A 27,201-nucleotide genomic window follows, 5' to 3' on the forward strand; every position below is an offset into this window, starting at 1 on the left:
ATGCCACCTTATGTCATGCATGACCCAACTTTTATTCTCACAATGACCCCATGAAGTAGGTTAGTCTGTGAGCTGGTCACTGGCAGTAAGTTTCCTGAATGAGAGAGCATTTGAACCCCACCACCACCACCACCACAAAGCTCCTAGAGGGGGCCACTCCTTCTCAGCCTGAAGGCTGTTGCAGCAGTCCAACAATATCTTGAGGGGCCCAGGATCCCCATATTTGCTTTAAATGGTAACCTGTGAAACTTCACTTACTTCAAAAGGGGTTGAGCTAGCCTTGTGCAGGGTGGGGTGGGGGTGTTCCCTTCTGCTCATGCTGCTGAGTTCCTAGCCTTCTGCCATGAAAGTCCTGCCATGATGGAAGTATTATACACACATATTAAAGGTGTGATAGAACCCTGCCCTGTGTTACATCTGCTGGTATCTTTAACAATTCAACGCAGGTCACACCATCAATTTATAGCTCTCCATTCAGCCATGGCTGCCCCTCCCCGCAAGAATTCTAGGAGCTAATGTTTGTTAAGGGTACTGAGGGATGCGGGTGGCGCTGTGGTCTAAACCAGTGAGCCTCTTGGGCTTGCCTATCAGAATGTTGGTGGTTCGAATCCCCGTGACGGGGTGAGCTCCTGTTGCTCCGGTTCCTGACAACCTAGCAGTTCAAAGCATGCCAGTGCAAATAGACAAATAGGTACCACTGCAGTAGAAAGATAAACAGCATTTCTGTGTGCTCTGGTTTCTGTCACAGTGTCCCGTTGCGCCAGAAGCAGTTAAGTTCTGCTGGCCACATGACCCGGAAAGCTGTCTGTGGATCAGCACCGGCTCCCTTGGCCTGAAAGCGAGATGAACGGCACAACCCCATAGTCGCCTTTGACTGGACTTCACTGTCCAGGGCTCCTTTACTTTTACTGAGAGTTGTTAAGGGATCCTTTCCCCCCACAAACAGCTCCAATTCCCACAGTTCCCTGTGAAGAGGTCTTGACTCTGGGAACTGTAGCATTGCGAGGGGGGGGGGCTAGGGACCTCTTAACCACTCTCAGCACCCTTAACAAACTACAGCTCCCAGAATTCTTGTGGGGTGGGGAGAGCCATGAGCGCTGAAAGCGGCCTCATAGTGTTTAAACGGATGGCGCGAACGTGACAGCAGCGGAGAGAGATCCCTGCCCCTTTCTCCCTAGCGGAACTTAATGTGCCTCGAGTGCCTGTTTCCACACGGAGCGTCCTAAGGAGCGGACTGACTTGGGCGGACCAGGCTTCCGCGATAGGTAAAGTGGGCGCCTTCGTGCTATGCTCATACGGGGCGGGGGATGAGAGGAGGTGGTCTTCCGCCCTAAACGCGGGCTTGTTGGTGCCTAGAAAGAAACAAAAGAGCGAGATCGCAGCTGGAGAGCAATGCTTTCCTGTCCCTTCCGTAGAAACTTGCCCTGTCTCTTGATCCCAGTTGACTTATTTATTTAGCGAAATTGATTTAAAGCTACTCCGTGGGGGAGAGAGGTGCATTCTGTCCATTCTCAGAGGCACCGCTCTCGTTCTTCCTGCCTTTTCTTCTAACACATCCCGCCTCGCGTTCATGAATCTCAGTGCAGCGAACATTGCTTTTGCCCCCTGGCCACTTCATCCTCGGATTGGGTTAAATTGAGAAAGAGGTTGAGCGGCTCAAGGTCACCCGGCGGGCTGGCGAGGAAGATGCAAGCCTGGGTATCCCTGCTCCTAGTCTGGAACTCTATAACCACTGTACTACACTGCCGCCGCCCGCCGGCCCGTCCTCCCCCTCCCCCGCGGTTCTGTAGCGTATGGTAACAAATGAAAGTTGATTGATTGATTGATTGAATTGTAATGAAGAAGTGGGTGGAGGAGAGAAGATTTTTTAAAAGTAGCCCTTTGCAGCTGGAGCTTTAAGGTCGATGCATAGGTTGACATTCTAATGTTAAAATTGCTAAATTTGGTAATGCTGAGAAACAGAAACAGGGTCAATGCCCTTTTCTCCCAAATAATTTTTTCAAGACTTCGGGATTCCCCAACTGATCATCTGTCTTTTGCCTCACACTGCTTTTCTAATTGATTTTAAAAGGCATTCAGTAGTAGCGTGGATGGGAAAGGTCTGCATTGTTATGTTTTTCTGTGGGGGAAACGTCCATTTTTAGAAATGCTATTGTTTTGTAAATTAACTCATAATCTACAGTGCAGACCTATGCATTCCTGCTTGGCAGTAAGCCTCACTGAGTTCAATGGGACTTCCTCCCAGGAAAGTATATATAATCTAGTTAGTGATTACAGATCAGATTCAGCAGATGAAATGGATACATGCCATCTATACATATCTATTCAGAAGGAAGTTCCACAGAGTTCAATAGCACTTACTCCCAGGTAAATGTGTATAAAATTGCAACTTTAATCTAAAATCAACACGATCAATTTGACTCGTCCTAGAAAGCATGAATATTTCAGGCATGCTAACACTAATAATTTTTTGTTGTTTTCACCGCTTTTCTTAAAAGTTTTAGTAATATCAGAGAAGAGTGTGCTACTGAACTTACACATTTTGCAATACTGTATTATAAAAGTTTTTCAATAAAATAAATTTCCACATAAGGCTTTGAATTTGTTTGAATTTCACATTTAAACAACACCATGCACTTTATTTGAATCTCACAAAACCGAGAAATTTCCTGGTTCCAAATTTTCCTGAAAGCACGCATCACTGGTATTTGTTATTCAAACAGTTTCCCCTGGCCTTTTGGCATGGTGTCCCATAAAATATGTTATAATACTGCACTAGTGTATGCTTCTAGTATACATATGAAACGCACTCAATGGTTTGTTGTAGTTTTGCCTCTGGGCTGGTGAGCCGAGTGAGCTATGAGTAAAGATCAGAATGGAAGATATTGGAGGCAGTACCTTCTTTGATATTGATGAACCCACAATGGTAGAACTCTGCCAAACTTCCTCCTGCATTTAAACGGGCTCTAAAGACCATTTTTATTATTCAAGGCTTTTAATGAGTGACATTCTACTGGCTTATATGTTATGCTGATGTGTGCGTTTACATGTTTTCTTCTCAATTGTGAATTTAAAAAGAAACCAAAATTTAATTATGTAAGCTACCGTGGGTTCTGGTTGTTGTTGTTTTTTAAAAAAAGATCAATGTAAATGAGAAAAAGGAGTGGAGCAACACCCCCATGAGGTTGCAGCATTTGTGGGGGTTTTTAGCAAGAAAAGGCAAGTAAGAGAAGACATGAGAGAGGTGTGTAAAACTATGCACAGTGTGGAAAAAGGATATGGAGAAATGTTTCTCCCCCTCATAATACTAGAATTTAAGGGCATCCAACAAAGCTTCTTTACACAGCACATGGTTAAAGTGTAGGGGTTGTTGCCACCAGAAGTAGTGAGGACGACTAATTTGGATTGCTTTGAAAGATGATTAGATAAATTCATGGAAGATAGGGCTATCAATGGCTTCTGGCCATGAGGGCTATCTTCTCTCTCCATATGCCTGGATTATGCCTCTGAATCACAAGTGGAGGGAGGGCTGTTGCACTCAGTTCCTGTGTCCTGGCTTCCCAGACACGTCTGGTTAGCCATTGTGAGAACAGGATGCTGGAGTAGATGGCCTTCGGCCTGATACAGGTGGTTCTTACGTTTTCCCCTTGCAGACATGGATCCTGAGGATGCTGAAGAATTGGCAGCTGAGTTGCACGGAAAGCCTGTGGATGTCTGGGACCTCTTGCAAATTGCAGCAGGCACTGGCTTGACCGCCTATGTTGTGTGGGCTGGAATTCTCATGCCAGGATTCCGCAAAGTGCCTTTAAAATTACAGGTACATATCAGATGATTTGCTGTGACATTTGAGGGGAAAGCAGCACAGTTAACTGGCACATGATTATTGTGTTGGGAGGGAACTTCTGCAGGTAGGACTCTCCCTTATGAGACAGAGAGTGGTCTTCGGAAATTTTAAAAAAGCACAAACACACTGAAAATGACTCATGGATTTGATTCTGATGGCCAGATATTTGAAATGCTTAATCACAATCTGTATCAGGGTGCCTTCCAGATGCTATACCCTGATGTGATGCTCTTCAGTTGCCATCAGCCCCAACCACCATGGCTGATGGGAGTTGTAGTCCACCAACATCTGGAGAGTATCATGTTGGCTTCCTTATTTTAAGGCAGCAATGGGGAACCTGTGGCCTTCCAGATGATGTTGGACTCCCAACAACCACTGCCAGTATTAGCAGTGGTCACAGATGAGAATTGTAATCCAATGACAACTGAAGGGTCGCAAGTTCCCCAATCCTTTGTTGGCAGATAATTGATTTGGCTCAACACAAGATAGTCACGTCAAGTCAGCTGCTTCCTCTTCCAAGGTCTGGTTCACCCATGAGCCTCCCGCGGTGCTAGCAAGGCTGTGCTGCCATCAGCCCCAGCGTCATATAAGGCTGATGAGAGTTTTAGTCTAACACATCCAAAAAAGACCAGGTTCGCAAAGACCAGGGCATTTTTTCAGCCGGAATTAATCGGAACTCAGTTCTGACACCTCTCAGGTGGGCACCATTGTCATTATAAGAAAACAAAGGGGGGTTTTATTGTGAGTTCCAGCACCACTTTTTCTAGAAAAATAGCACTGACAAAGACTGTGTTAGAGTCTTTAGGATTCCATGTATATTCCCTAGCCCTGGAACTCTGTGGCCCTTTCCAACTCAGAGCTTGCCTCTCTTTCTTCTTCTCATCCAGGTGCCGTATGTCCCAGCAAATGCCAATCAAGTGGAGAATGTGATGTCGCTACTGAAAGGACGCTCTGGGAAGATGGTGGATTTGGGGTCAGGCGATGGCAGAATTGTAAGAGCAGCGAGCTTGTTTCTTGATGGTGGCATATTCCAAACTGGAACGTGTCCTGAGGAGGGCAACCAAAATGGTCAAAGGCCTGGAAACGATGCCTTATGAGGAACGGCTAAGGGAGCTGGGCATGTTTAGCCTGGAGAAGAGGAGGATAAGGGGTGATAAGATAGCCATGTTCAAATATATAAAAGGATGTCACATAGAGGAGGGAGAAAGGTTGTTTTCTGCTGCTCCAGAGAAGCGGACACGGAGCAATGGATCCAAACTACAAGAAAGAAGATTCCACCTAAACATTAGGAAGAACTTCCTGACAGTAAGAGCTGCTCGACAGTGAAATTTGCTGCCGAGGAGTGTGGTGGAGTCTCCTTCTTTGGAGGTCTTTAAGCAGAGGCTTGACAACCATATGTCAGGAGTGGTCTGATGGTGTTTCCTGCTTGGCAGGGGGTTGGACTCGATGGCCCTTGTGGTCTCTTCCAACTTATGATTCTATGAAGCTGGGTGGCCCACTTGAAAGAACTACAATATATAATAATTTGGATCTGAAGGGAAGAGTAGAACAGAACTAGGGAACCTTTAGCCCTCCAGCTATTAGTGATTTAAGTAATAAATCACTGGATCACTTCCAGTCGGGATTCAGGCCTCATCATGGGACTGAAACTGCCTTGGTCGCACTGGTTGATGATCTCCGGCGTGCTAGGGACAAAGGTGAGAGCTGTTTCCTAGTTCTGCTGGATCTCTCAGCGGTGTTTGATACCATTGACCATAACATCCTTCTGGACCGTCTTGAGGGCCTGGGAGCTGGGGGCACTGTCATACAGTGGTTCCGCTCCTTCCTCCTGGGCCGTGTTCAGAAAGTAGTGGTGGGGGATGAGTGTTCAGACCCCCTGGGCTCTCACTTGTGGGGTGCCTCAGGGTTCTGTCCTCTCCCCCATGCTTTTCAACATCTACATGCAGCCGCTGGGAGAGATCATCAGGGGGTTTGGGCTGGGCGTTCATCAGTATGCGGATGATACCCAGCTCTACCTCTCTTTTAAATCAGAACCAGTGAAGGCGGTGAAGGTCCTGTGTGAGTGTCTGGAGGCGGTTGGAGGATGGATGGTGGCTAACAGATTGAGGTTGTATCCTGACAAGACAGAAGTACTGTTTCTGGGGGAAAGGAGGCGGGCAGGTGTGGAGGATTCCCTGGTCCTGAATGGGGTAACTGTGCCCCTGAAGGACCAGGTGCGCAGCCTGGGAGTCATTTTGGACTCACAGCTGTCCATGGAGGCACAGGTCAAATCTGTGTCCAGGGCAGCTGTTTACCAGCTCCATCTGGTACATAGGCTGAGACCCTATCTGCCTGCGGACTGCCTCACCAGAGTGGTGCATGCTCTGGTTATCTGCGGCTTGGACTACTGCAATGCGCTCTACGTGGGGCTGCCTTTGAAGGTGACCCGGAAACTACAACTAATCCAGAATGCGGCAGCTAGACTGGTGACTGGGAGCGGCCGCCGAGACCATATAACACAGGTCTTGAAATACCTACATTGGCTCCCAGTATGTTTCGGAGCACAATTCAAAGTGTTGGTGCTGACCTTTAAAGCCCTAAATGGCCTTGGTCCAGAATATCTGAAGGAGCGTCTCCACCCCCATCGTTCTGCCTGGACACTGAAGTCCAGTGCTGAGGGCCTTCTGGCGGTTCCCTCACTGCGAGAAGCCAAGTTACAGGGAACCAGGCAGAGGGCCTTCTCGGTAGTGGCACCCACCCTGTGGAATGCCCTCCCACCAGATGTCAAAGAGAACAACAACTACCAGACTTTTAGAAGATATCTGAAGGCAGCCCTGTTTAGGGAAGCTTTTAATGTTTGATGTATTACAGTATTTTAATATTTTTTTTGGAAGCCGCCCAGAGTGGCTGGGGAAGCCCAGCCAGATGGGCGGGGTATAAATAAATTATTATTATTATTATTAAGTAAACTTCACAGATGGTGTTAGCTTCTGAGGAAATGCTTGATCAAGGCTAGAGTCCCAAAACTAATAATCTTAGAATCTTATTCGCAAATGCATCACTAGATGCATCTGGGCTAGATCAGGTGTGGGAACCTTTGGCTCTCCAGATGTTACTGAACTACACCCCCCACCAGCCTTAGCAAGCATGACCAATGGCAAGGGATGCTGGGAGTTGTAGTTTGAAGGTTCCCTGCACTTGGGTCAGATGGATAAATAGCCTGACCTGTGGCAAGGCAGCTCTCCTGTATTTCTAAGGATCACAAATGCAGTCAATAAAATAAGTGCCTTGGCTGTGCTTCCAGGTGCTAGAGGCTTACAAGCAAGGCTTCAGACCTGCTGTTGGCTATGAGCTCAATCCATGGCTGTTACGACTTTCAAGCTATCGTGCCTGGAAGGCTGGCTGCTATGGAAAAGTTTCTTACTGTCGGGACGATCTTTGGAAGGTGAGACAAGAGGCTCCATGAAACTGCGTAGATAATCTGGGGGTAGTGAGAGGACACACGACACATTGGCTGCCGGTGTTTGTCAGCCTCTTCATGAGCCAGACTGCAAAGTCCGGCTGGCAGGTAGTTTTTAGGCCAGGATAGGAATATTTTTAATTGTAGGTATTAGGCTGGGTGCTAGGGATTGATGCTGGGCTTCAGAAATTGGATCAGGTTAACCAGTAGTCTTGGTTCTCTCTCTTAAAGGTGGATCTGTCAGACTGTAAGAATGTCACTGTGTTCTTGGCACCTAGCGTGGTAAGCATATTTATTTACTATTACTATTCATATATAAAGCCCATAGCAGCTTGGGACCAGATTACTTGCAGAATCATCTTACACCGTATATGCCAACTCGACGTTGACCTGCGGAACTGGCATTGTTACAATGAATTTTGGAACTCCCTGCATGTTGACATCAGGCAGGTGCCTTCACTGTACTCTTTTTGGCTCCTGCATAAAACATTTTTGCTTAGGCAAGCTTATCCAGCAATGCAGAATGTTGACATGTGTTTTAATCTCTTTTTAAAGTTCTGTTGATTTTAATTCCCCTTTGAATGTTTTTAAACACCTGTTTAAAACTATATTTTCTTGATAATTGTATGGAAACCTCTAACTGGTTTTTTTAAAAAAAATAAAAATACAATTAAGTGCAGTGCAGTGGTGTGTTTGTGTGTGTGTGTGTGTGTGTGTGTGTATAGAGTTGTTTTTTAATGAAGTGGTGTAAAAATGCTAAGCGTGTTGCATAAAAACAGCAAAAACAAAACAATAAAATTCAGAGACATGCAGATCTCAAAGGATACTGGTGTTTTGGTTCATATATTGTTTTGGGAAGTGCAAAGTACGTAGAATCACCTTTAAATGAAAACTTAATCATCCCTCCCCCCTCCATCTTTACCTTCACCGCAGTTGAAGAGAAATGGACAGGGGGACTTTGGAACGGCTCTAGCCCATTTTCTTTTGGATTACCGTATTTTTTGCTCTATAAGACGCACCAGACCACAAGACGCACCTAGTTTTTGGAGGAGGAAAACAAGAAAAAAAATATTCTGAATCTCAGAAGCCAGAACAGCAAGAGGGATCGCTGCGCAGTGAAAGCAGCAATCCCTCTTGCTGTTCTGGCTTCTGGGATAGCTGCGCAGCCTGCATTCACTCCATAAGACGCACACACATTTCCCCTTACTTTTTAGAAGGAAAAAAGTGAGTCTTATAGAGCAGAAAATACGGTAATTTATTTTTATTTTAAGCACATTCAGGAACGTAAGAATAGCCTTCTGGATCAGGCCTGTAGCCCACCTAGTCCAGCATCCTGGTCTCACAAGGGCCAACCAGATGCCTGTGAGAAGCCAGGGAGCAGAACATGACTGCCTGTCTTAGAAAGACCCTGACACTTTGCTAAACTAAAATTCCCAAATAATTCTCAGATTGGAAGAGGGAAACATTGCACAAAACAAGGAAATTCCGAATCAAGGTGGGATGGTGGTGCTTGCCCATCTTTAATGCAGGGAGTGCCCTTTTTCAAGAGCAATGTCCCATGTTCCGTGCAAGGGAATACAGGCATGTTTATTTAAAAAAAATAAAATAAAATGGAGTGATTCCACTTAAAAGTGTTGACTCCTTTCTGAGCTCTGGCAGTCTGAGGATAGAAGAGAACCAGTGGCTGATATTTATTCCAGACTTTAAAAAATAAGGAACTAACGCCCTGAATAACCCAGGCATTTTCTGTTATGTACTGAGTTGAATAGGATCCAAACTGCAGCAGTCTGATTGGTCCTAGAACAATAGGATCCAAAAGGCAGCAGTCTGATTGGTCCTAGAACAATAGGATTCGGAATGCAGCAGTCTGATTGGTCCTAGAACAATGCAGCAGTATGATTGGTTGGCAGGAACCACCCAATCATGCTCCAGATAGAAGTGAATCCATAACCTGATTGGCTTACAGTAGAATTCCGGAATTAGCCAATCATGTGCAGCCCATTGTGTAAATAATGTATATAAGGCAGATACTTTGAGGGGACTTTCATTCATTCCTCCTCACCACTATGAGCTGAATAAAGAGCATGAAATCACTTGGCGACTCTGAGTATATTTCATTTTCCTTCCCTTTTCTCAGTTGCAGCTTCTGGAAAGGAAGCTGCTTGTGGAACTTCCGGATGAGGCCCGTGTGGTGGCTGGACGCTTCCCCCTCCCCAACTGGACACCCACCAGCATGGCTGGGGAAGGTTTGAACCGAGCCTGGGCCTACGATATCAAGACTGTACGGCAATCCAAGCAGGACAGACCAGAGGGAAGCCCGGTATAAGAACGTGTCCTCTAGGAAACAAGCAGGCGCCTTTGCAAGACAGACAAGGGCTGTTTCCAGTGGCTCAGAGAGTGAAATCTGCTTCTTTCCAATTGCTGGCCTGGACAGCCCTTTATAAGCACTGGGGGGTGGGAGGGAGGGAGGGAAGGAGGCAGGAACAATGAGATGATTTGTCAAGGGAAATCACATGGTTTCCGTAACTCCTCTCCTGAATCCTGCTAATTCTGGAAACTCATTAGAACCTTTGCCGCAGGATGGGACAGGTTTGTCTCTTCATTGTGGAGTAGTCTGTATATTTATTTATTTATTTATTTGTAATGAACTTTCACAGCACTTATTTTTTTACGCATCTCACTGTGAGGTCCAGTGGGCTGCTAAGATCTTATTGGGGTAGCAAACCCATGCCATGCCTCAGCTTGGAGTTTTGGTTGTGAAATAAAGAGAACTGTGATCCTCAGGATGCTGAGGATTAATGTATCAAATAGTAATTTATTTTACTAACATGGTACAACTTCAGATTTCTACACATGGTGGTATGGTTTGCAAGCTACTCTAAATCATGGTTTGGTGTTACACGTAATTCCCATATAACCGGGGTGGGGGTGGGGACTTCAGCTGAGTTTAGTTTCGCTTTCAAAGGCTGTCATTTGAACCAGGGTTCATGGTTTTATTCCAACCAAGGTTACTAAACAAGTTACTAAACAAACCAACTTTTCAAGTTCAGCCACGAAGCTGGCTTGTTTCGTTAACCATTTCACTGGAACATGATAATAAGCCTCTGAATGTCAGAATGAAAGCAGGTTAGAGTAAGACAGAAGGGAGAGAGAATGCAATGGAAATACTGAAAGAAGAAGCAAATACATTTGGAATGTAAGAGCTCACAAGATGTTGTGAATTGAGTGTCTCAGACTAGGGTTCAAATCCTTGCTCCAACATGGTTATCGGTGGACGACAGGCACGGTTTCTCATCCTAGCCTACTTCCCAGGGTTTTTGTGAAGATAATTTGGGGGTAGCTTATGGGTGGAAGAACAGCTCTGAGCCTCTTAGACAAAGGACAAGATTTTTAAAAAAAACCAAAGACAAAAATGGTTGCTTAAAGGACTTCATTGAGCCACTTGCTTCCTGGAGTCTCTTCTGTGGGACAGAAATATAGCCAACCATTGTAATCCACCTGCTGTTCAGGCCAAGGTGCCAGTCCTCCTTGAGGGTGCTACAAAGCCTTTTCTTCCCATAGCTTGGGTATCAGAGACTACATTTCATTACTGAAATTCCTCTTGGGTTTTGAAGTTGCCAGAGGGCTAGAAGCTCTGGCAATTAGTTCTTCATGGCTGTCTATTCCCAGAAGTTTCCGCAGCCTCAAGATCTCCTGCTTGTACCTGCAGCACAACAGCACAGTGAAAACGGTGTTAACCCAGTTCTGCTGTGGTTGCAAACCTTCCCTGCAAGGGCCTGATCAAATCCAGTGGGGAGAGAATGTAATGCAGACATTTAAATTCAGGTACCTAAGGTGGATGGAACCGCCTGAGTAATGAGGTTCCATGTGGCTACCTTTGGTGGCGAGAGACTGTGAAAGCAGAGTAGGCTTGGTAGTCTATGTGTAGGAGACAGTAGGAGGACATTGGCTGACCAAGGCCACCTGGTTCTCATGACTAGGTGGTTTCCTGGGCTATATCATTTATATCCCAACTTAATTGCCTCTAGTTTCCTCCTCCAGCCCAAGTTGTATAAGGCAATTGGAGAGATGGTACCACTGTTTTTCAGCCCAGTGGGGTCAGGTGATTGGAGGAACCAATAAGGGCCTGGCTAGCCCTATATTACTGTTTCACCAGGCTGGATTCCTAGGTTCAGGAAACTTGGCACTGAGAGGAGCTGCTGAAGAGACTCAACACCCAGAACAGGGATGGGGAAGCTGTCACTGGGAAAGCAGCCCTGGGGCTGTAAAAATATTGCCCATTCCTGCTTTGTGAAAATGTTGGAGTGGTATGATTATTAGACATGAGCGCCCCATGAAAGATTTTGACAGTTAAAGCCTCACCCAGGTGAAAAGAACTCTCACCTTACAAGGTGTTTATCCACATATTCCTGCAGTTCGGCTACCTGCTCTTCTGCCACCATCGCCCGTGTCAGCAGCTGACTCCGTTCCTTTTCGAGATCCTCCTGAGGTTGGGAGAAGGCAACCATAGAGGCAGGAAGGACAAAAAAAAGATGGGTAGGCTGGCAGATTTTAATTTTATTTGTATAGGCCACTTTTTCCACCCGTATGTTTTTAAGGTGGTGAAGGTCCTGTGTGAGTGTCTGGAGGCGGTTGGAGGATGGATGGCGGCTAATGGATTGAGGTTGAATCCTGACAAGACAGAAGCACTGTTTTGGGGGGACAGGGGGTGGGCAGGTGTGGGGGACTCCCTGATCCTGAATGGGGTAACTGTGCCCCTGAAGGACCAGGTGCGCAGCCTGGGAGTCATTTTGGACTCACAGCTGTCCATGGAGGCACAGGTCAATTCTGTATCCAGGGCGGCTGTCTACCAGCTCCACCTGGTACGCAGGCTGAGTCCCTACCTGCCCACAGACTGTCTCACCAGAGTGGTGCATGCTCTAGTTATCTCCCACTTGGACTACTGCAATGTGCTCCACGTGGGGCTACCTTTGAAGGTGACACGGAAACTACAAGTAATCCAGAATGCGGCAGCTAGACGTGACTGGGGGCGGCTGCCGAGACCACATAACACCGGTCTTGAAAGACCTACATTGGCTCCCAGTACGTTTCCAAGCACAATTCAAAGTGTTGGTGTTTACCTTTAAAGCCCTAAACGACCTCAGCCCAGTATACCTGAAGGAGCGTCTCCACCCCCATCGTTCTGCCCGGACACTGAGGTCCAGTTCCGAGGACCTTCTGGTGGTTCCCTCACTGTGAGAAGCTAAGCTACAGGGAACCAAACAGAGGGCCTTCTTGGTAGTGGCGCCCGCCCTGTAGAACGTCCTCCCATCAGATGTCAAAGAGATAAACAACTACTGTATTTTTTGCTCTATAAGACTCACTTTTTCCCTCCTAAAAAGTAAGGGGAAATGTGTGTGCGTCTTATGGAGTGAATGCAGGCTGCACAGCTATCCCAGAAGCCAGAACAGGAAGAGGGATTGCTGCTTTCAATGCACAGCAATCCCTCTTGCTGTTCTGGCTTCTGAGATTCAGAATATTTTTTTTCTTGTTTTCCTCCTCCAAAAACTAGGTGCGTCTTGTGGTCTGGTGCGTCTTATAGAGCGAAAAATACGGTACCTGACATTCAGAAGACATCTGTAGGCAGCCCTGTTCAGGGAAGTTTTTAATGTGTGACATTTTAGTGTATTTTTGGTCTTTGTTGAAGGCCGCCCAGAGTGGTTGGGGAAACCCAGTCAGATGGGCGGGGTACAAATAAATTATTATTATTATTATTATTATTATTATTATTATTAATAATTAATTAATTATATAAGGCAGCTCACAGAGTTTAAAACAATGAAACAGCACTTCCTGCTTGATATATGAGAGCAACCCATCTGCCCTGGCATTCTGCTGGCTTTTGAAGATGCCCCTTTTTACACAGGCGCTCCCTTGATATCACTGCCTTGTGTTTTTAATCACTTTGCTGCTTCAATGGGATTGTTGAATTGCCTGCTCTGATTATGGATGTTTCTCTGAATGGGATTGTTTTACTGTGTGTTTTAATTATGGATTCTTATAGTTTAATGCTTCTGTGGTTGATTTTTATACTTTCCAAGTTCTCGGATGCCTGGTATGGCATTAAGCAGTGTAAAAATTAATAAATGAAAATGAAGTAACAAGGACGGTACCAAAACCACTCTGTCCTATTAAACAGAGGTAGCCAGTGTGGAGCCCCCCAGATGCAAAGTAGATGTTCTGCCGCTTAGCTGTGCTTTGTGGCCTTGTGCTTTTGGCAGATGAATAGAACAGCACAAAGACCCAGACTGCCAAACACCCTTCAGCAGGGGTCAGCAAACTTTTTCAGCAGGGGGCTGGTCCACTGTCCCTCAGACCTTGTGGGGGGCCGGACTATATTTTTTTGGGGGGGAATGAATGAATTCCTATGCCCCACAAATAACCCAGAGATGCATTTTAAATAAAAGCACACATTCTACTCATGTAAAAATACCAGGCAGGCCCCACAAATAACCCAGAGATGCATTTTAAATAAAAGGACACATTCTACCCATGTAAAAACATGCTGATTCCCAGACTGACCACGGGCCAGATTTACAAGGCGATTGGGCCGGATCCAGCCCCCGGGCCTTAGTTCTAGACTTCAGGTCTAGATTCAGGAACCATTGCTTGGCCTTTATACCAACATATCTCTGTGGTTTCAAGGGGGAATTTTTATTTGAAAATATGTGCCGTTCATAATGGATGGGATATTTCAAGTTACTTGAAAGGGGGAAAGAAAGAGCAGGTATGAATTGAAATCCATACTTAATCCTTATTGCACGCATAACTTAAATTGAGTTTTAAGTCCTGCAGGCTTCCCAAAAGCATCTGGTTGGCCACTGAGAACTGACAACCCAGTCAGATGGGCGGGGTACAAATTGTTGTATGCTGGACTAGATGGGTCATTGAACTGATCCAGCAGAATATGAATACAGTGGTACCTCAGGTTAAGTACTTAATTCGTTCCGGAGGTCCATACTTAACCTGAAACTGTTCTTAACCTGAAGCACCACTTTAGCTAATGGGGCCTCCTGCCGCCGCTGTGCCGCCAGAACACGATTTCTGTTCTCATCCTGAAGCAAAGTTCTTAACCTGAAGCACTATTTCTGGGTTAGCGGAGTCTGTAACCTGAAGCGTATGTAACCTGAAGCGTATGTAACCCGAGGTACCACTGTATAGAATATGATCTCTCTCTCTCTCTCTCTCTCACACACACACTCTCTCTCTCACACACACACACACACACAGTGTATTGACACTATTGGCTTTACTGTGTTACCAGAGTGTTTTACCTGTGTGGTTTGAGTGAACTCTCGCAGTTGTTTCCGGAGCTCAGCCCAGCCCGCCTCGTCCAGCGTGCTGAAAAGAAAAAGGAGCAAAAGGGAACTGGAAAGAGCCCTGTCAGCAAGCCATCCATTTCTTCATGTGACTCGTCAGATTCCATATGTTTTTGGTGTACAACACCCATTATCCACAGCCAGCACATCCAAACTGGCTGGGAATTGTAGCCCAAAATATCTGGAGGGGGCACCAGTATGGTATGAAATTAAGAATGTTTCCTGCAGGGCACAAGTAATTCACTATCAAGTATCATTCCTGAAAAAGACAAATGAGAACTAGATGACTGGATATCAGCATGAGATGACCTAATGTCCATCTGGAGGGCACCAGGTTGGCAAAGGCTGCTCTATCTCTTGCCCAGACCCTCAGGAGTAGCTAACATGGCGCCCTACAGATGTTGCTGCACTCCAGCTCCCATCTGCCCTAGCCAGTGTGGCTCATGGTCAGAGGGTGGATGGGTGCTAGAAGTCCAGCAATATCTGGATGGCACCATGTTGGCTGCCCCTGGTAGAACTATCTCCCCCCCCCCCAAAAAAAAGATGGTCAGATGAGCAAATATAAAGTCACGTTAACAGCCCCACATATTGCACCAGGCAAAGCATTCTATAAAACAATGGGCTCCGGCTGGTGAGAAAGGGAGGGACAGAAGCCCTGGAATGCAACTCTTCCATTTATGTATTTGCAAATTCCATTACTATGCTTCTGGGTAAATCCACTTATTTCACTGGGGTGGCTTAAATCGTGAGGATAGGTGATCTAATTGCGAGGAAGTATGCAGGCAAGCCGTGGGAAAGTTCTTCGTAGCCCGTCCGGGGACTGCATAAGCAAAATATAGGTCACATTTGATGTTCGGGGAGTTCTGACTGTATAGAAAGGATGGTATGAACGGAGGAATGCATTGTGTGCCGGTTAACGTAGAAATTTGTTTAGGGCTGCAAGATCTCCCTCTAGAGGTCATGTTAGCTGCTGTAAACTCAGGAGAAAGGAAGTGGATTTCTCTCGCCTGCATCTCAGCATACCAAAGTCCATTACACTATGTGGATGTGGTATTATGTTTCATTATGCGGATGTGGTGTTTTCTGCTACTATGTTATGTTTCATGATGTGGATGTGTGGTTGTGGTATTAAAGGTAAAGGTACCCCTGCCCGTACGGGCCAGTCTTGACAGACTCTAGGGTTGTGCGCTCAGCTCACTCTAAAGGCCGGGAGCCAGTGCTGTCCGAAGACACTTCCGGGTCACGTGGCCAGCGTGACAAGCTGCATCTGGCGAGCCAGCACAGCACACGGAACGCCGTTGTGGTATTATGCTATGTCAATGTGGTGTAACATTGATGGAATCCAAGAATATTTGGAGGGTTGCATATTCCCCAGCCCTGATGTACAGTAAGAAACAGTACTTACTGCGGAGGTGATGTCCCTGAGCCAGCATTTTGACTTAACTTTACCTGTAAGGGAAAGCAGGGGGGAAGGTGATGATTTGATCAAAACTTCCATTTTGGGGGCATGGGGTCTTTTTCAGTTTGAGGGCCACATTCTCTTCTGCACAACCTTCCTGGGGCCACATGCCACTGAGCGGCAGAACCGTGAATATCAATGTCACCTTTGTACAGAAGGCTAGTTTCTAAACAAACTCACCCACCCTTCTCCATACAAGCAACGGGCTTTATCAGAGTTCAGGGACAGACAGTGGGGGGGAAAGGAAGGTTGTTATGTACTGAGTTGAATAGGATCCAAAATGCAGCAGTCTGACTGGTCAGTCTGATTGGTCCTAGAACAACAGGATCCAAAATGCAGCAGTCTGATTGGTCCTAGAACAATAGGATTCAGAATGCAGCAGTCTGATTGGTCCTAGAACAATGCAGCAGTATGATTGGTCTGCAGGAACCACCCAATCCAGCTCCAGGTGGAAGTGAATCCACAACCTGATTGGCCTACAGGAGAATCCCGGAATTAGCCAATCACATGCAGCCCATTGTGTAAATAATGTATATAAAGCAGATATTGTGGGGAAAACTTCCATTCCTTCTCACCACTATGAGCTGAATAAAGAGCATGAAATCCACTCTCGACTCCGAGTATATTTCAAAAGTATAATACTGCAGGGCTGGTGAGTGGGTGTGGCCTGGGGAAAGAGGGCATGGCCAGGGCCCCAGGGCCAAACAGAGAGGCTCCTCCATTAGAAGGGCCCAGCATCCAGGGAACAAAGTCCACCCCTGTTCACCTTCATCTGCAGTTCATGCAGTTGGCCCTCCAAGCTGGCTTTATCCTCCCGCAGCCGGTTCAGCTCCTGAGAGGTGCTCGTCAGCAGCTCGGCGTCTGTGATGGTGAAATGGTGTTCTGGTGGGCCAGGATCCAGATCGTGGCTGCCCAGCGACCGAATCTGTTCACGCTGCATCCTGCAAACAGAGAGGTTACAGATCAGCCCTTAGGCATGGCAAAGAAGTGGATTTGCCAATCATATATTCACAGTGATACGCAGCACAAGTGCGCATGCACACACCACCTTAAAGTCCTCAGCAAGTTTCAATGTACGTTTGCATAAGCCAGAGAGCCCACTTCATTAGACGCATCAAAGACAGCTTCCATGTGCATTGAGATGAACTGATGAATCGACTCTTAGGGAGGCGCAACCACCGAAAAGGATGGAGCCACAGATCAAGCCACTGTAGGATTTAACTGCCAGTACTATGGGGATTCCCTCAGTTCCAGACACTGTAATATTCATTATAGAATTATTGAAGTTGCGTGTGAAGGTTGGAATGTGAAGGTTGTGTTTGCAAGAAAACATGAGAGAAGGACGGAACAACACGTTCGCAGGAGATATTGCTATAAGGAAGCAGGAGGGAGGAGAAGAGAACAGTTTTGATGTCTCACAATGAAACCCAGTAGACTTTAGTAGAAGGAAATATTGCCATTTATAGACAGAACTGTCCCTTTGTTGGTAACTATAAACGCATGTGCTGTTCTCATATTTGGTGTTTCAGTGCCTAAATAAAGATCCTGTTTTACTGACAATTGGTGTCTGGATTCTACTGTCTAACTTTCTGCACTAGGGGATTGCCTCTTGCCAGGGATAGGATTTAACCACCGGCACCAGGGGATTTAGGGATGCGGGTGGCGCTGTGGGTTCAACCACAGAGCCTAGGAATTGCTGATCAGAAGGTCAGCGGTTCGAATCCCCGCGACGGGGTGAGCTCCCATTGCTCGGTCCCTGCTCCTGCCAACCTAGCAGTTCGAAAGCACGTCAAAGTGCAAGTAGATAAATAGGTACCGCTCCGGCGGGAAGGTAAACGGCGTTTCCGTGTGCTGTTCTGGTTCGCCAGAAGCGGCTTAGTCATGCTGGCCACATGACCCGGAAGCTGTACACCGGCTCCCTCGGCCAGTAAAGTGAGATGAGCGCCGCAACCCCAGAGTCGGCCACGACTGGACCTAATGGTCAGGGGTCCCTTTACCTTTACTAGGGGATTTGCCTATGCTATGGCCACTGCAGGAATAACTGCCGGTGCTAGCGGGATTGCTGCCTTGCAATGTGGCCTCTCCCCTACCTGTACGCAATGAGCAGGCCCTCGTGCCTCTTGACCAAGTTCTGCAGGCGTTTCTTGTAGCCGCGCGTGGCTTTGGCCAGCTGTTCCTCCCTAGACTTGTACGAAGCCCGGATGTCCTGCAGCATGCCATCCACAAAGCGCTTCATGTGAGCTGGTTTGAAGGTCCCTTTTGCTGCAGTGGCAACTGACTTGCTGTCCATGTGCTCCTTGAAACACAGACACACAGAGACAGTCTCATATGTTAGCTCAGTACAGGAGCGGGGAATCTTTTTTCAGACCAAACGCCACAGTCCCTTCTGGACAACCTTCCAGGTGACACATTACCCTGGTGGGCGGGACCAGAGGCAGAAGTGGGTGGAGCAACACATGCAAATTCAGGGTTTATGGACACATTCCAGCCAGGCAAAAGCACTCAAAGAAGGTGCATAGCAGAGCTGGTAAGGGCTGTGGCTTTGGAGGCAAATAGAGAGTCCACTGGCTCCTCCAGACCTGAGGGTTCCCCATTCATGGCCCATTTATTTTGAAACTGGGAATGGGAGCACACTAAAGTGTTGTGAGGAATCCAGTCTCCAGTGACCCTAAAGAATCCAGGCACAGGAAAGGTTTCCCATTGTCTCTTCCTGATTTCCTGGTCCGGGCTTGCCCTCTTCCAAGCTCCATAATTCTGCCACTATCCTGGCTGGGATTGGAAGTCAGGAAACTGCCTTATGCCGGGTCAGATGGCTTGGCCATCAAAGCCCAGCACTGCTTGGACCACCACCAGCTGCTCTGAGATTTGGTGGAGAAGATCCAGGCTCTGGCACATCTGCCACCCACCCACCCAAAAGGGAACTGCTCACCGCCAGATCTGTGATGTACTGAAGGAGCCGCGACCTGTATTCCTCGTTCAATTCCTTCAGCTGCAGCTGAAGCCGGGAATTTTCTGCCTCCACTTCTTGGAGCTGGCTTTGGGATGAGAGTAATACCTGCAGGCAAAATGGCACACAATCTTGTTGAAATATGAGATGCCATCATCTGTATTGGCATTCTGCCGGCTTTTGAGGTTGCACCTATTTACACAGGCGTTCTCTTGACCCAAGCCTCCTGTTTCAACTGCTGTGCTGTTGTTTGAATGGATTGTTTTATTATGTACTAGTAGACCAGTGCCTAGTGTTGTTCAGGAATAATATGAAACCAAAAAAGTCAATTCAGTTTTGAGCGGTTCTGTCCGCCATCTTGGCATCCAGTTGTATCCAAACCTAGATGAAAACCTGCTCCTTGCTCTCAGGAACCATCATACAAAATTTCCTTACGGTGTCCTAAGAAGTGTCCCAATGCACAGCAAACAAACAAATTCCCAAAATCTATAGTAGATTTTCATTAGGGATGTTTATGTTTTAATGGGGTTGCTTGAGTGTATAGACAGTGTAATTATTACGGGTGTTTGCATTTTAACATTTGTGTAAATTAGTTTTAATATTTTGCAAACTGCTTAGAAGCTTCCTTTGGCAATCAAGCGGCATATAAATTAATAAGTAAGAACAGAACATGTGTATATTAGAAAACAGTGCCCTGCAATGCCGAGGGATTTTCACAAGGCCTGTTTAAAAACAAATAAATCAAAAACTGATGAGGAAATGTGGCAAACTGAACTGAAGGTTGGGACAAAATGAGAAATTGAGAGAAGTCAAAAGCGACAGATTAATCCCTCCCTTGAGGGAGGAGGATTTGTGAACGAGAAGGTAAGAGGACAAGGAAGGAGAAAGCTTCTAAATTCAGCTCATCTCATTTTTCATTTGTTACTCTGTTTCCTGAATTTGTTATTATACTGGCTTTAGATGTTTTCCATATGTGTACACAGCATTGCACTGCATGTGGAATAAGTTTCTGATGTCAAGGAGCATTAAATCTGCCACCCACAATCTGAAGTGGTGCAAGCTACTGGCAGATCATCTGTCCAAAAGCATCACACCTGCAATCTGTAAATTAAGAGCCCATTCTGTAAACTAGAAGTCCGCTCCACACTTGTAAGGATCCTTCAGTGTGACAGCACCTTCCCACTGGAACTCATTGGCATTTGGCAAGCAACTTCGTTGTATTAACTATGCGTTTGAGGATGTTGCGTGAAACTGCTTTTAGGTTCCCAAACTTCAATAGCCTCTTCAGAATTTAAAGACTGTAGGAGTTCATATGGATGTGCAAATCTTTCAATTTTTGTTTCTCCCCCCCCCCCAGTCTTCAGCTTTCCACATTTCCACCTAAATTTGTCATTATTTTTTTTAACCCTCATGAAAATCCATCAGCCTTTTAGTGCAAGTTTCTCCAAACGTATACATGCCATTTTACTCAACCTGCACATTTTTGCAAAGCAGTGTTCCCCAAGAGAATGCATTTTTATATGTCCTTTTCAACAATATGCGCACACTTTGCCCAAATATTTGCATTCTTCATACACATTACTTGGCTGGAGAACGGCATTGCAAAATGTGGAGAAGTGCCCATTTTGAAGGACGACTGTTTTCTTTGGCTGCCATATTGCTTTCAGAAAGTGCAAATGAGGTCGACGGGCCTTGAAATGTGAATGGAACTTCTCCCCCATCCCTAGTGATCCATAAATCCTGCTGACGGTGCAGTTCAGCTGTGACTTCCAAGGTTTTCTTACCACCGACTGTTCCGCCAGCTTGTGCTGCGTGTTCCGGATCGCCTTCTTGGCCTCCTGCAGCTCCTTGCCCTGGGTCACCCTGCAGAGACAAGGAGCGGTGCGGCAGAATACCAATGCAAGTTTGCGGAGAATATAACCCTCTGATTCGCTCAGGGGGTGGGGGCAGTGGTGTAGCGTGGGGGGTGCAGGGGGGCCGGCCACACCGGGCGCAACATCTGGGGGAAGAGCTCGCACTCGCAGCTCTCTGCCCCTACCTGGTTAGGGGGCGCAAATTACTTGCCTTGCCCTGGGTGCTGACAACCCACGCTACGCCACTGGGTGGGGGTGGGGGGCTAGGCTGGGCACTCGTACTCACACTCTCTCCTCTAACTTCTGCTGCTGTGAGTTGTACATTTCTTTCATCTTTTCAATCTGGGCAGTGATGTGATCCTGGTTTCCAAAAAGCTTGGAGGTGGGAGAAGAACAGAAGAAGCGGTTAGTTACATACAGTGGTACCTCGGGTTACATACGCTTCAGGTTACAGACTACACTAACCCAGAAATAGTAACTCAGGTTAAGAACTTTGCTTCAGGGTGAGAACAGAAATCGTGCAACGGCAGCAGGAGGCCCCATTAACTAAAGTGGTGCTTCAGGTTAAGAACATTTTCAGATTAAGACCAGACCTCCAGAATGAATTAAGTTCTTAACCCAAGGTACCACTGTATTGAGAACATAAGAAGTGCCTGCTGGATCAGGCCAATGACCCACCCAATTCAGCATCCTATTCTCCCAGTTGTCAGCCAGTTGCTTGTAGGAAACTCTCAAGCAGGAGCTGAGTGCAAAAGCACTCTTCCTTTCTGTTGTTTCAAGCAACTGGTACAGTGGTACCTCGGGTTAAGAACTGAATTCGTTCCGGAGGTCTGTTCTTAACCTGAAACTGTTCTTAACCTGAGGTACCACTTTAGCCAATGGGGCCTCCCACTGCCGCCACGCTGCCAGAGCATGATTTCTGTTCTCATCCTGAAGCAAAGTTCTTAACCCGAGGTAATATTTCTGGGTTAGTGGAGTCTGTAACCTGAAGCGTCTGTAACCTGAAGCGTCTGTAACCCGAGGTACCACTGTATTCAGAAGCATTACTGCTTCCAACTGGAAGCAGAGCACAGCCATTTTGACTAGTATCCACTGATAGCCTTTGTCCTTCACAAATTTGTCCTATCCTCTTTTAAAGCCATCTAAGTCGATGACCAGCACTGCCACCTGCGGGAGCAAGTTCCAGAGTTTAGCCATGCACTTTGTGAAGAAGGACTTTTTGAAAACCTGTTTCTGAATCTTTCAACATGCAGCTTCATTGGATGACCATGAATTGTAGTGTTGTGAGAGGGGGAGAATTATTACTTTTTATCCAAATCCAGGGCAGGTCACCCCAGATATCTTTTCTGAGGGGGGTGACATATGGCATGCCGCCCACCCACGACTACCAAGCCTACCCTGACTCCGAGCCATCGGGGGAAAGGGGGGAGCTGTGCTGCTTTGTTAGCAGCATTCCCCCCCTTCCCCCTTCGTTTTGACAGCTGGGGGAGGCTTGGGAGTCGCAGCGGGCAGAGGGCCGAATGCCTGCCATCGGTGGCTCGCTCCGCCCCTGGCTGCAGGGCATGCACACCAATCCGTGCCGTGCACCTGAGCGGCTATCCCGTGCCTGGGAGGGCACCCTCCACACTACGTCCCCTTTGGGAGCGGTCCCTTCCTGGGAAGCACGGGCATAAGCTCCACTGCTGTCCAAATCTAAAGTTCAGCTCTGCACATTTCCATATAACAATAACACTCAATCACTCATTCATTCATTCATTTTAAAAGTCCTCATGAGAATTCCAGTGAATTTAGGTGCAGATTTCTTTTCTAATGTACAGTGGTACCTTGGTTGTCGAACTTAATCCGTTCCGGGAGTCTGTTTGACTCCTGGAACCGTTCAAAAACCAAGGCACGGCTTCCAATTGGCTGCAGGAGCAAACTGATTTGAATTTCTATCAGGCACCAAAATGCTTTGCCTGGCATCCCGCCCTCCCTCGCGCCTCTCTTCAGAGCACAGCACAATCACCATCGCACACTCACACTTCTCTCCAGTTTCTGCCGTTCATGTTCGGAAGCCACCACCTCTTCTGGCTATGGCAAGAAGGCACAGAAGACAGAACGCATTAGATTTCTGCATACGAAAGAGATAAGGGCATCAGAAGATCCAGCTGCATCAGACCAAAGCCCCGTCTAGTGCAGGGCTCTGTTCTTGCAGTGACAAACAGCAAGGAGAGCAGGATCGCATGCTATCATGAACACACAATAAAAAGCACATGGAGGGTCCCTGAGATGGCCACAAATGCATACCTTCACTTTGCGGGCAGAGAGACGGTGGACCAAGGCTCGCACCCTTTCCAACTCCACAGAATCCTTGTTGTTTTGAGCTTGGGACTTGGGGCTGTTGCCTCGGGCATTGGCCAAGTTCAGTAACTCTCTGCTAAGCTCTTCATTCTTAGCGACCTACAAAGCAAAGCAGGTAAGTGTGTTATGGAGGTGCAGGCCATCCCTTGGGTTGGAAGCCAGCTATTACGAGCTGACCAGTTATCAATTTCTACGTGTTAGAAGTTCAAGGAGCTGTTTTGGGTGTATAAAACCCTTTACAGCCTCTACAACCATCACTACGTAGTGCCCTCCATATGTTTTTGGACTACAGTTCCCATCAGCATGGCCCAACCATGGATGATGGGAGTTGTAGTCCAAAACATCTAGATTGCACAAGGATGAAGAAGGTTTCCGCGGAAGATGAGCGGCCCATACTTCCTGTTCGTGTTCCTTGCCCAGTGCAAGATAATTGCTCTTCAGAACAAGATATTCGTCTGCCAGCTCCTTGCGGTTGGTCTCTAGGGCACTCAAGCGCTCTTGTAAGGCATCGCGCTCCCCAGTGGTCTTCTCATCATGGAGCTCCACCTCCAGAATACGGCTCTCGAGGGTCAGGATCTGGGAAAGCAAATTACAGCGAGGGAAATGTATGCAACTGTCATAACAAAGCTTAGGGAGAGGGGAGATTTGTAAAGATCATTGCCTTTGATGCTCAGCATAGCTGGCGTTTTTTTTTGCAAATGGTTTTACATTTAGAAACCACTTAGAGGCCATTTTGGGAATTCAGCGGTGTATAAATTAAATGAAGATGACGATGGCAGATTTTGTGTGGCTTTTATATTTAAAGATAAATATACTGAAACAAATGCAGATTCATTTTATAATATTCACATATCCAGCCATATCTGATTTGTCCTAGAACTCTGGCATAAGAAATATATATACATACTCAAGGACCGTTATTTCCCGTCCTGTTTTATGTAACAATTGTCTATCAATCAGTTGAGACTCCCTATCACTGAACTTGTACTTTCTAGAGCACAGCAAGATCTTACTTATGTTCTAAAGACTTTTTTGGGGGGGAAGAGAATTTGAGGGGTCTTTAGAATAAATGTGAACAGGATTGTCTAGGAAGATGCCTTATGTTGAATCAGACCACTGATCCATCATGCCCAGTATAGTCTACACTGACTGGCAGCATTCCTAGCTGCCCTACCTGCCCTGTCCCTCTTAGCCAACCCCAGTGGGCCATTCTGGGCCAGCCCTGCTCTTCAGAGTGACCCTTGGAGCCAATCCTCAGTGGCTGACTCACCTCCTTTCCCTCTGATTGGCTCCAATCAGCACAAAGGGTGAGGAGGCTCAGTTTCATAGGCTCAAAAGCTCCCCTGTCATGCTGATTGGATGGCTTTAGGAAGCTGCTGCAGAAATGGTAACAGGTCTTCAATCCCCTGGGACCCTGGACTACTATAGCTCATCCCAGCTTCTGCATCTGGTTCTACTAAGCCTTGTCCCTGGTTCCAATGCAAAGAATCTTGGGCACCGTCATGCGGTGAGACGATAAAGAAAATGATGGGTTGGGAGTCCACGAACTTTCACTTAACGTAGGCCCATGGAAATGAATAAACATGACAAAAAGTTATGTCAATTACCAGATTCTTCAGTTCAAAGGTTTCTGCTTCGTGACGCTCTCTCATTTTGTTGGTCTCAATCTGGAAATCAACGAAGTCCTTGGAAATCTGAGAGGACAGCAACATAAGAACATTCGGAGATGCTTAAAAATGGATTCAAACCAGCGTGCACAAGAGCATGCACGTACAGTGGTACCTCAGGATGCAAATGGGGTCCGTTCCAGAGCCCCGTTCACATCCTGAAGCAAATGCAACCCGCGACTGCACATGTGCGGGTCGTGATTAGCTGCTTCCGTGCATGCGTGTGACGTCATTTTGACCATCTGCGCCTGCACGAGCGACGAAACCCGGAAGTAACATGCTCTGTTACTTCCGGGTCGCCGCAGAACGCAACCCAAAAGGGCTCAACCTGAAGCGTATTCAACCCGAGGTATGACTGTAATGGGAAGTGAGAAGGGGAAGGGCACTTTTAATAAACTCTGTTCCAAAGGGAATTATTGTGAAAATAAGAAATATTTAGGGACAGACACCAAATTTTGTCCTCGCTCAGGGCACCATATTACAAAAGTCCACCCCTGTCTGCACTGCTTTTAGATTTTTTTGGAATTGTTTTTAGAGTGTTTCTATCTGTTTTATAATTTTGGGGGGTTTTTTGTTTTTAACTAGGATTTTTGTTTGCTGCCCTCCTTGGGGATGAAAAGCAGTGTGTAAATACAAAAAATACAAAAAAATACAGCATTTAGGGTCTGAGAGTCACTGTTTTCTCACCCCGGATTTACAAAGAAAGCCTGGTCTACCTCGCAAGGCTGCCATAACCATGACTAAGGCACCGTGTGTGAAGCATTTTGAACAAATGGATGTAATCGGGAGAGAAGCAATGTGTTATTAATTGTCTCTGTGCAGCAGGGACCTTGCCCTATGCCTCACCTTGAGTTTCTCCTCTTCACTATGTACCAGTCTTGATGACAAGTCGGTTTTGGAGCCAGCCACCTGCCCCATTTTCTCCTGCAGCTCCCCAAGTTTGGCGCAGAGCCTCTCGTTCCTGTCTTGCAGCTGAACCTGCATGAATGGCAGGAAAACATATTCAGCCCATGAAATTCAGACTAGGCACAACAGGCAAATTGGTCCAATTCAATTTATCTCATTTCCCCATATTTCAAATCTTAAATTCAATTTCCTTATCAGTTTGTTTGGCGACGAGGAGTCCTTATGAAAATTCATCCGTATTTTAGTACCAAATTGTCCTAATAAATACATTTTTGTGTGTCGTTTGCCTAATATACACTTTTTAAAAAACAACAACACAACAACCCCTTCCCCCCTAATATACTGCATTTTGTATTATTATTATTATTATTATTATTATTATTTCTACTGTGTTTGTAAGTCACTTTGAGCAATGTTTATGAGTAAATAGAGAAATAATCATAAATATTGAATAATAAATAATGATATTGAATAATAATAATAATAATAAGTTGTAGTCCAATAAGGACTAAAGAGGTTCAGTAGCCATCTCAGAGGTTGGATGGCCATCTGTCATGGGTGCTTTTTAGCTGTGATTTGTGCATTGCTGGGGGTTGAGCTAGATGACCCTTGAGGTCCCTTCCAATTCTTCAATTCTGTGAGTCTCTGATTCTAAGGCACCAGGTGGGAAAAGGTGGAGGCTATGGGGAGCAGGAAGGCAGCAGAAGACTTCCTTGAAACGAAACACTTACGTTTTCATTGCTGAGGCGCTGAACTTGCTCTCGGAAGGTAGTAAGACGGCTGCTCTCAGTCTCATTCCCAAAGTCCATGCGGTCCAAGAGTTGGTGATGGAGGGTTTGGAGCTTCAGCTGCAAGAGGAGAAAACCCAGATGAAAGCAAAAAGGAGTGTATCTGAAAGACAATGTATTTGCCCATTGATCTTGCCTACGTAGGAAAGGGTTGCTATCAACTCAGGTTGCTAATGGGTGTGGCTTTCACCTTAACAAGGTGGAGCAAATGAGAGGCTCAGTGTTATTTGTGATTATTATTTGATCGGAGGAGGCCTTGGTCAATTCCTTGTTATAATCCAGCAGTCTTGAATGTGTGCTACTTATAGAGGGGGATCATAGACATAAAATCCACACAGAAACACATCACTGCTTGTTTTAACTTGCTTGTGGGAACAACTCAAGAGGCTGTGAAAGAAGGAAGGTTAACAACAGAAAGAATTAGAGGAACCATCGCAAGTGACTCTGAAAAGCAGTAGAAGTATGAGATGATCAGAACCCTCCGAACTTGAAGTATGGGAAGTCCTATTAAAAATTTATAATTTGGCAGAATATTCAGATTATTTGATATGTATATGTATAATTTGGAATATTTAATGTGATTTGATTGGATTGTTAAAG

General features: G+C 46.3%; 2 protein-coding genes and 1 long non-coding RNA gene across 4 annotated transcripts; 2 read left to right on the forward strand and 1 right to left on the reverse strand.

Moving 5' to 3' along the window:
* The first annotated feature begins 1,206 nt into the window (after positions 1-1,206).
* On the forward strand, positions 1,207-10,091 carry LOC310664741 (adenine nucleotide translocase lysine N-methyltransferase-like). Of its 2 annotated transcripts, none has more exons than XM_083414296.1 (6): positions 1,207-1,265; positions 3,654-3,817; positions 4,732-4,836; positions 7,128-7,268; positions 7,515-7,565; positions 9,421-10,091. In XM_083414296.1, exons 2-6 carry the CDS (start codon positions 3,656-3,658, stop codon positions 9,607-9,609), a joined length of 648 nt encoding a protein of 215 aa, XP_083270422.1. In that variant the 5' UTR covers positions 1,207-1,265; positions 3,654-3,655; the 3' UTR covers positions 9,610-10,091. The 2 variants fall into 2 exon arrangements, with proteins under 2 accessions (XP_083270422.1, XP_083270423.1); XM_083414297.1 differs by lacking the exon at positions 1,207-1,265 and adding an exon at positions 1,285-2,367.
* On the reverse strand, positions 10,085-26,760 carry CCDC78 (coiled-coil domain containing 78). Its single transcript, XM_083414124.1, has 15 exons — positions 26,545-26,760; positions 25,754-25,885; positions 24,848-24,934; positions 23,637-23,816; positions 23,187-23,339; positions 22,920-22,970; positions 21,187-21,275; positions 20,832-20,910; positions 19,030-19,155; positions 18,191-18,396; positions 16,867-17,041; positions 16,047-16,090; positions 14,597-14,663; positions 11,667-11,767; positions 10,085-10,986 (listed from the first exon to the last, which is right to left on the reverse strand). The coding sequence occupies exons 1-15, from the start codon at positions 26,620-26,622 to the stop codon at positions 10,860-10,862; spliced, it is 1,695 nt and encodes a 564-aa protein (XP_083270250.1). The 5' UTR covers positions 26,623-26,760; the 3' UTR covers positions 10,085-10,859.
* LOC310664756 lies at positions 11,762-13,331 on the forward strand. Its single transcript, XR_014505052.1, has 2 exons — positions 11,762-11,884; positions 13,083-13,331. It is a non-coding gene; the product is annotated as an uncharacterized lncRNA (long non-coding RNA).
* Positions 26,761-27,201: the final 441 nt, after the last annotated feature.

Source organism: Podarcis tiliguerta (genome assembly GCF_965153285.1).
Source record: "Podarcis tiliguerta genome assembly, chromosome: 14".
Classification (NCBI taxonomy): domain Eukaryota; kingdom Metazoa; phylum Chordata; class Lepidosauria; order Squamata; family Lacertidae; genus Podarcis; species Podarcis tiliguerta.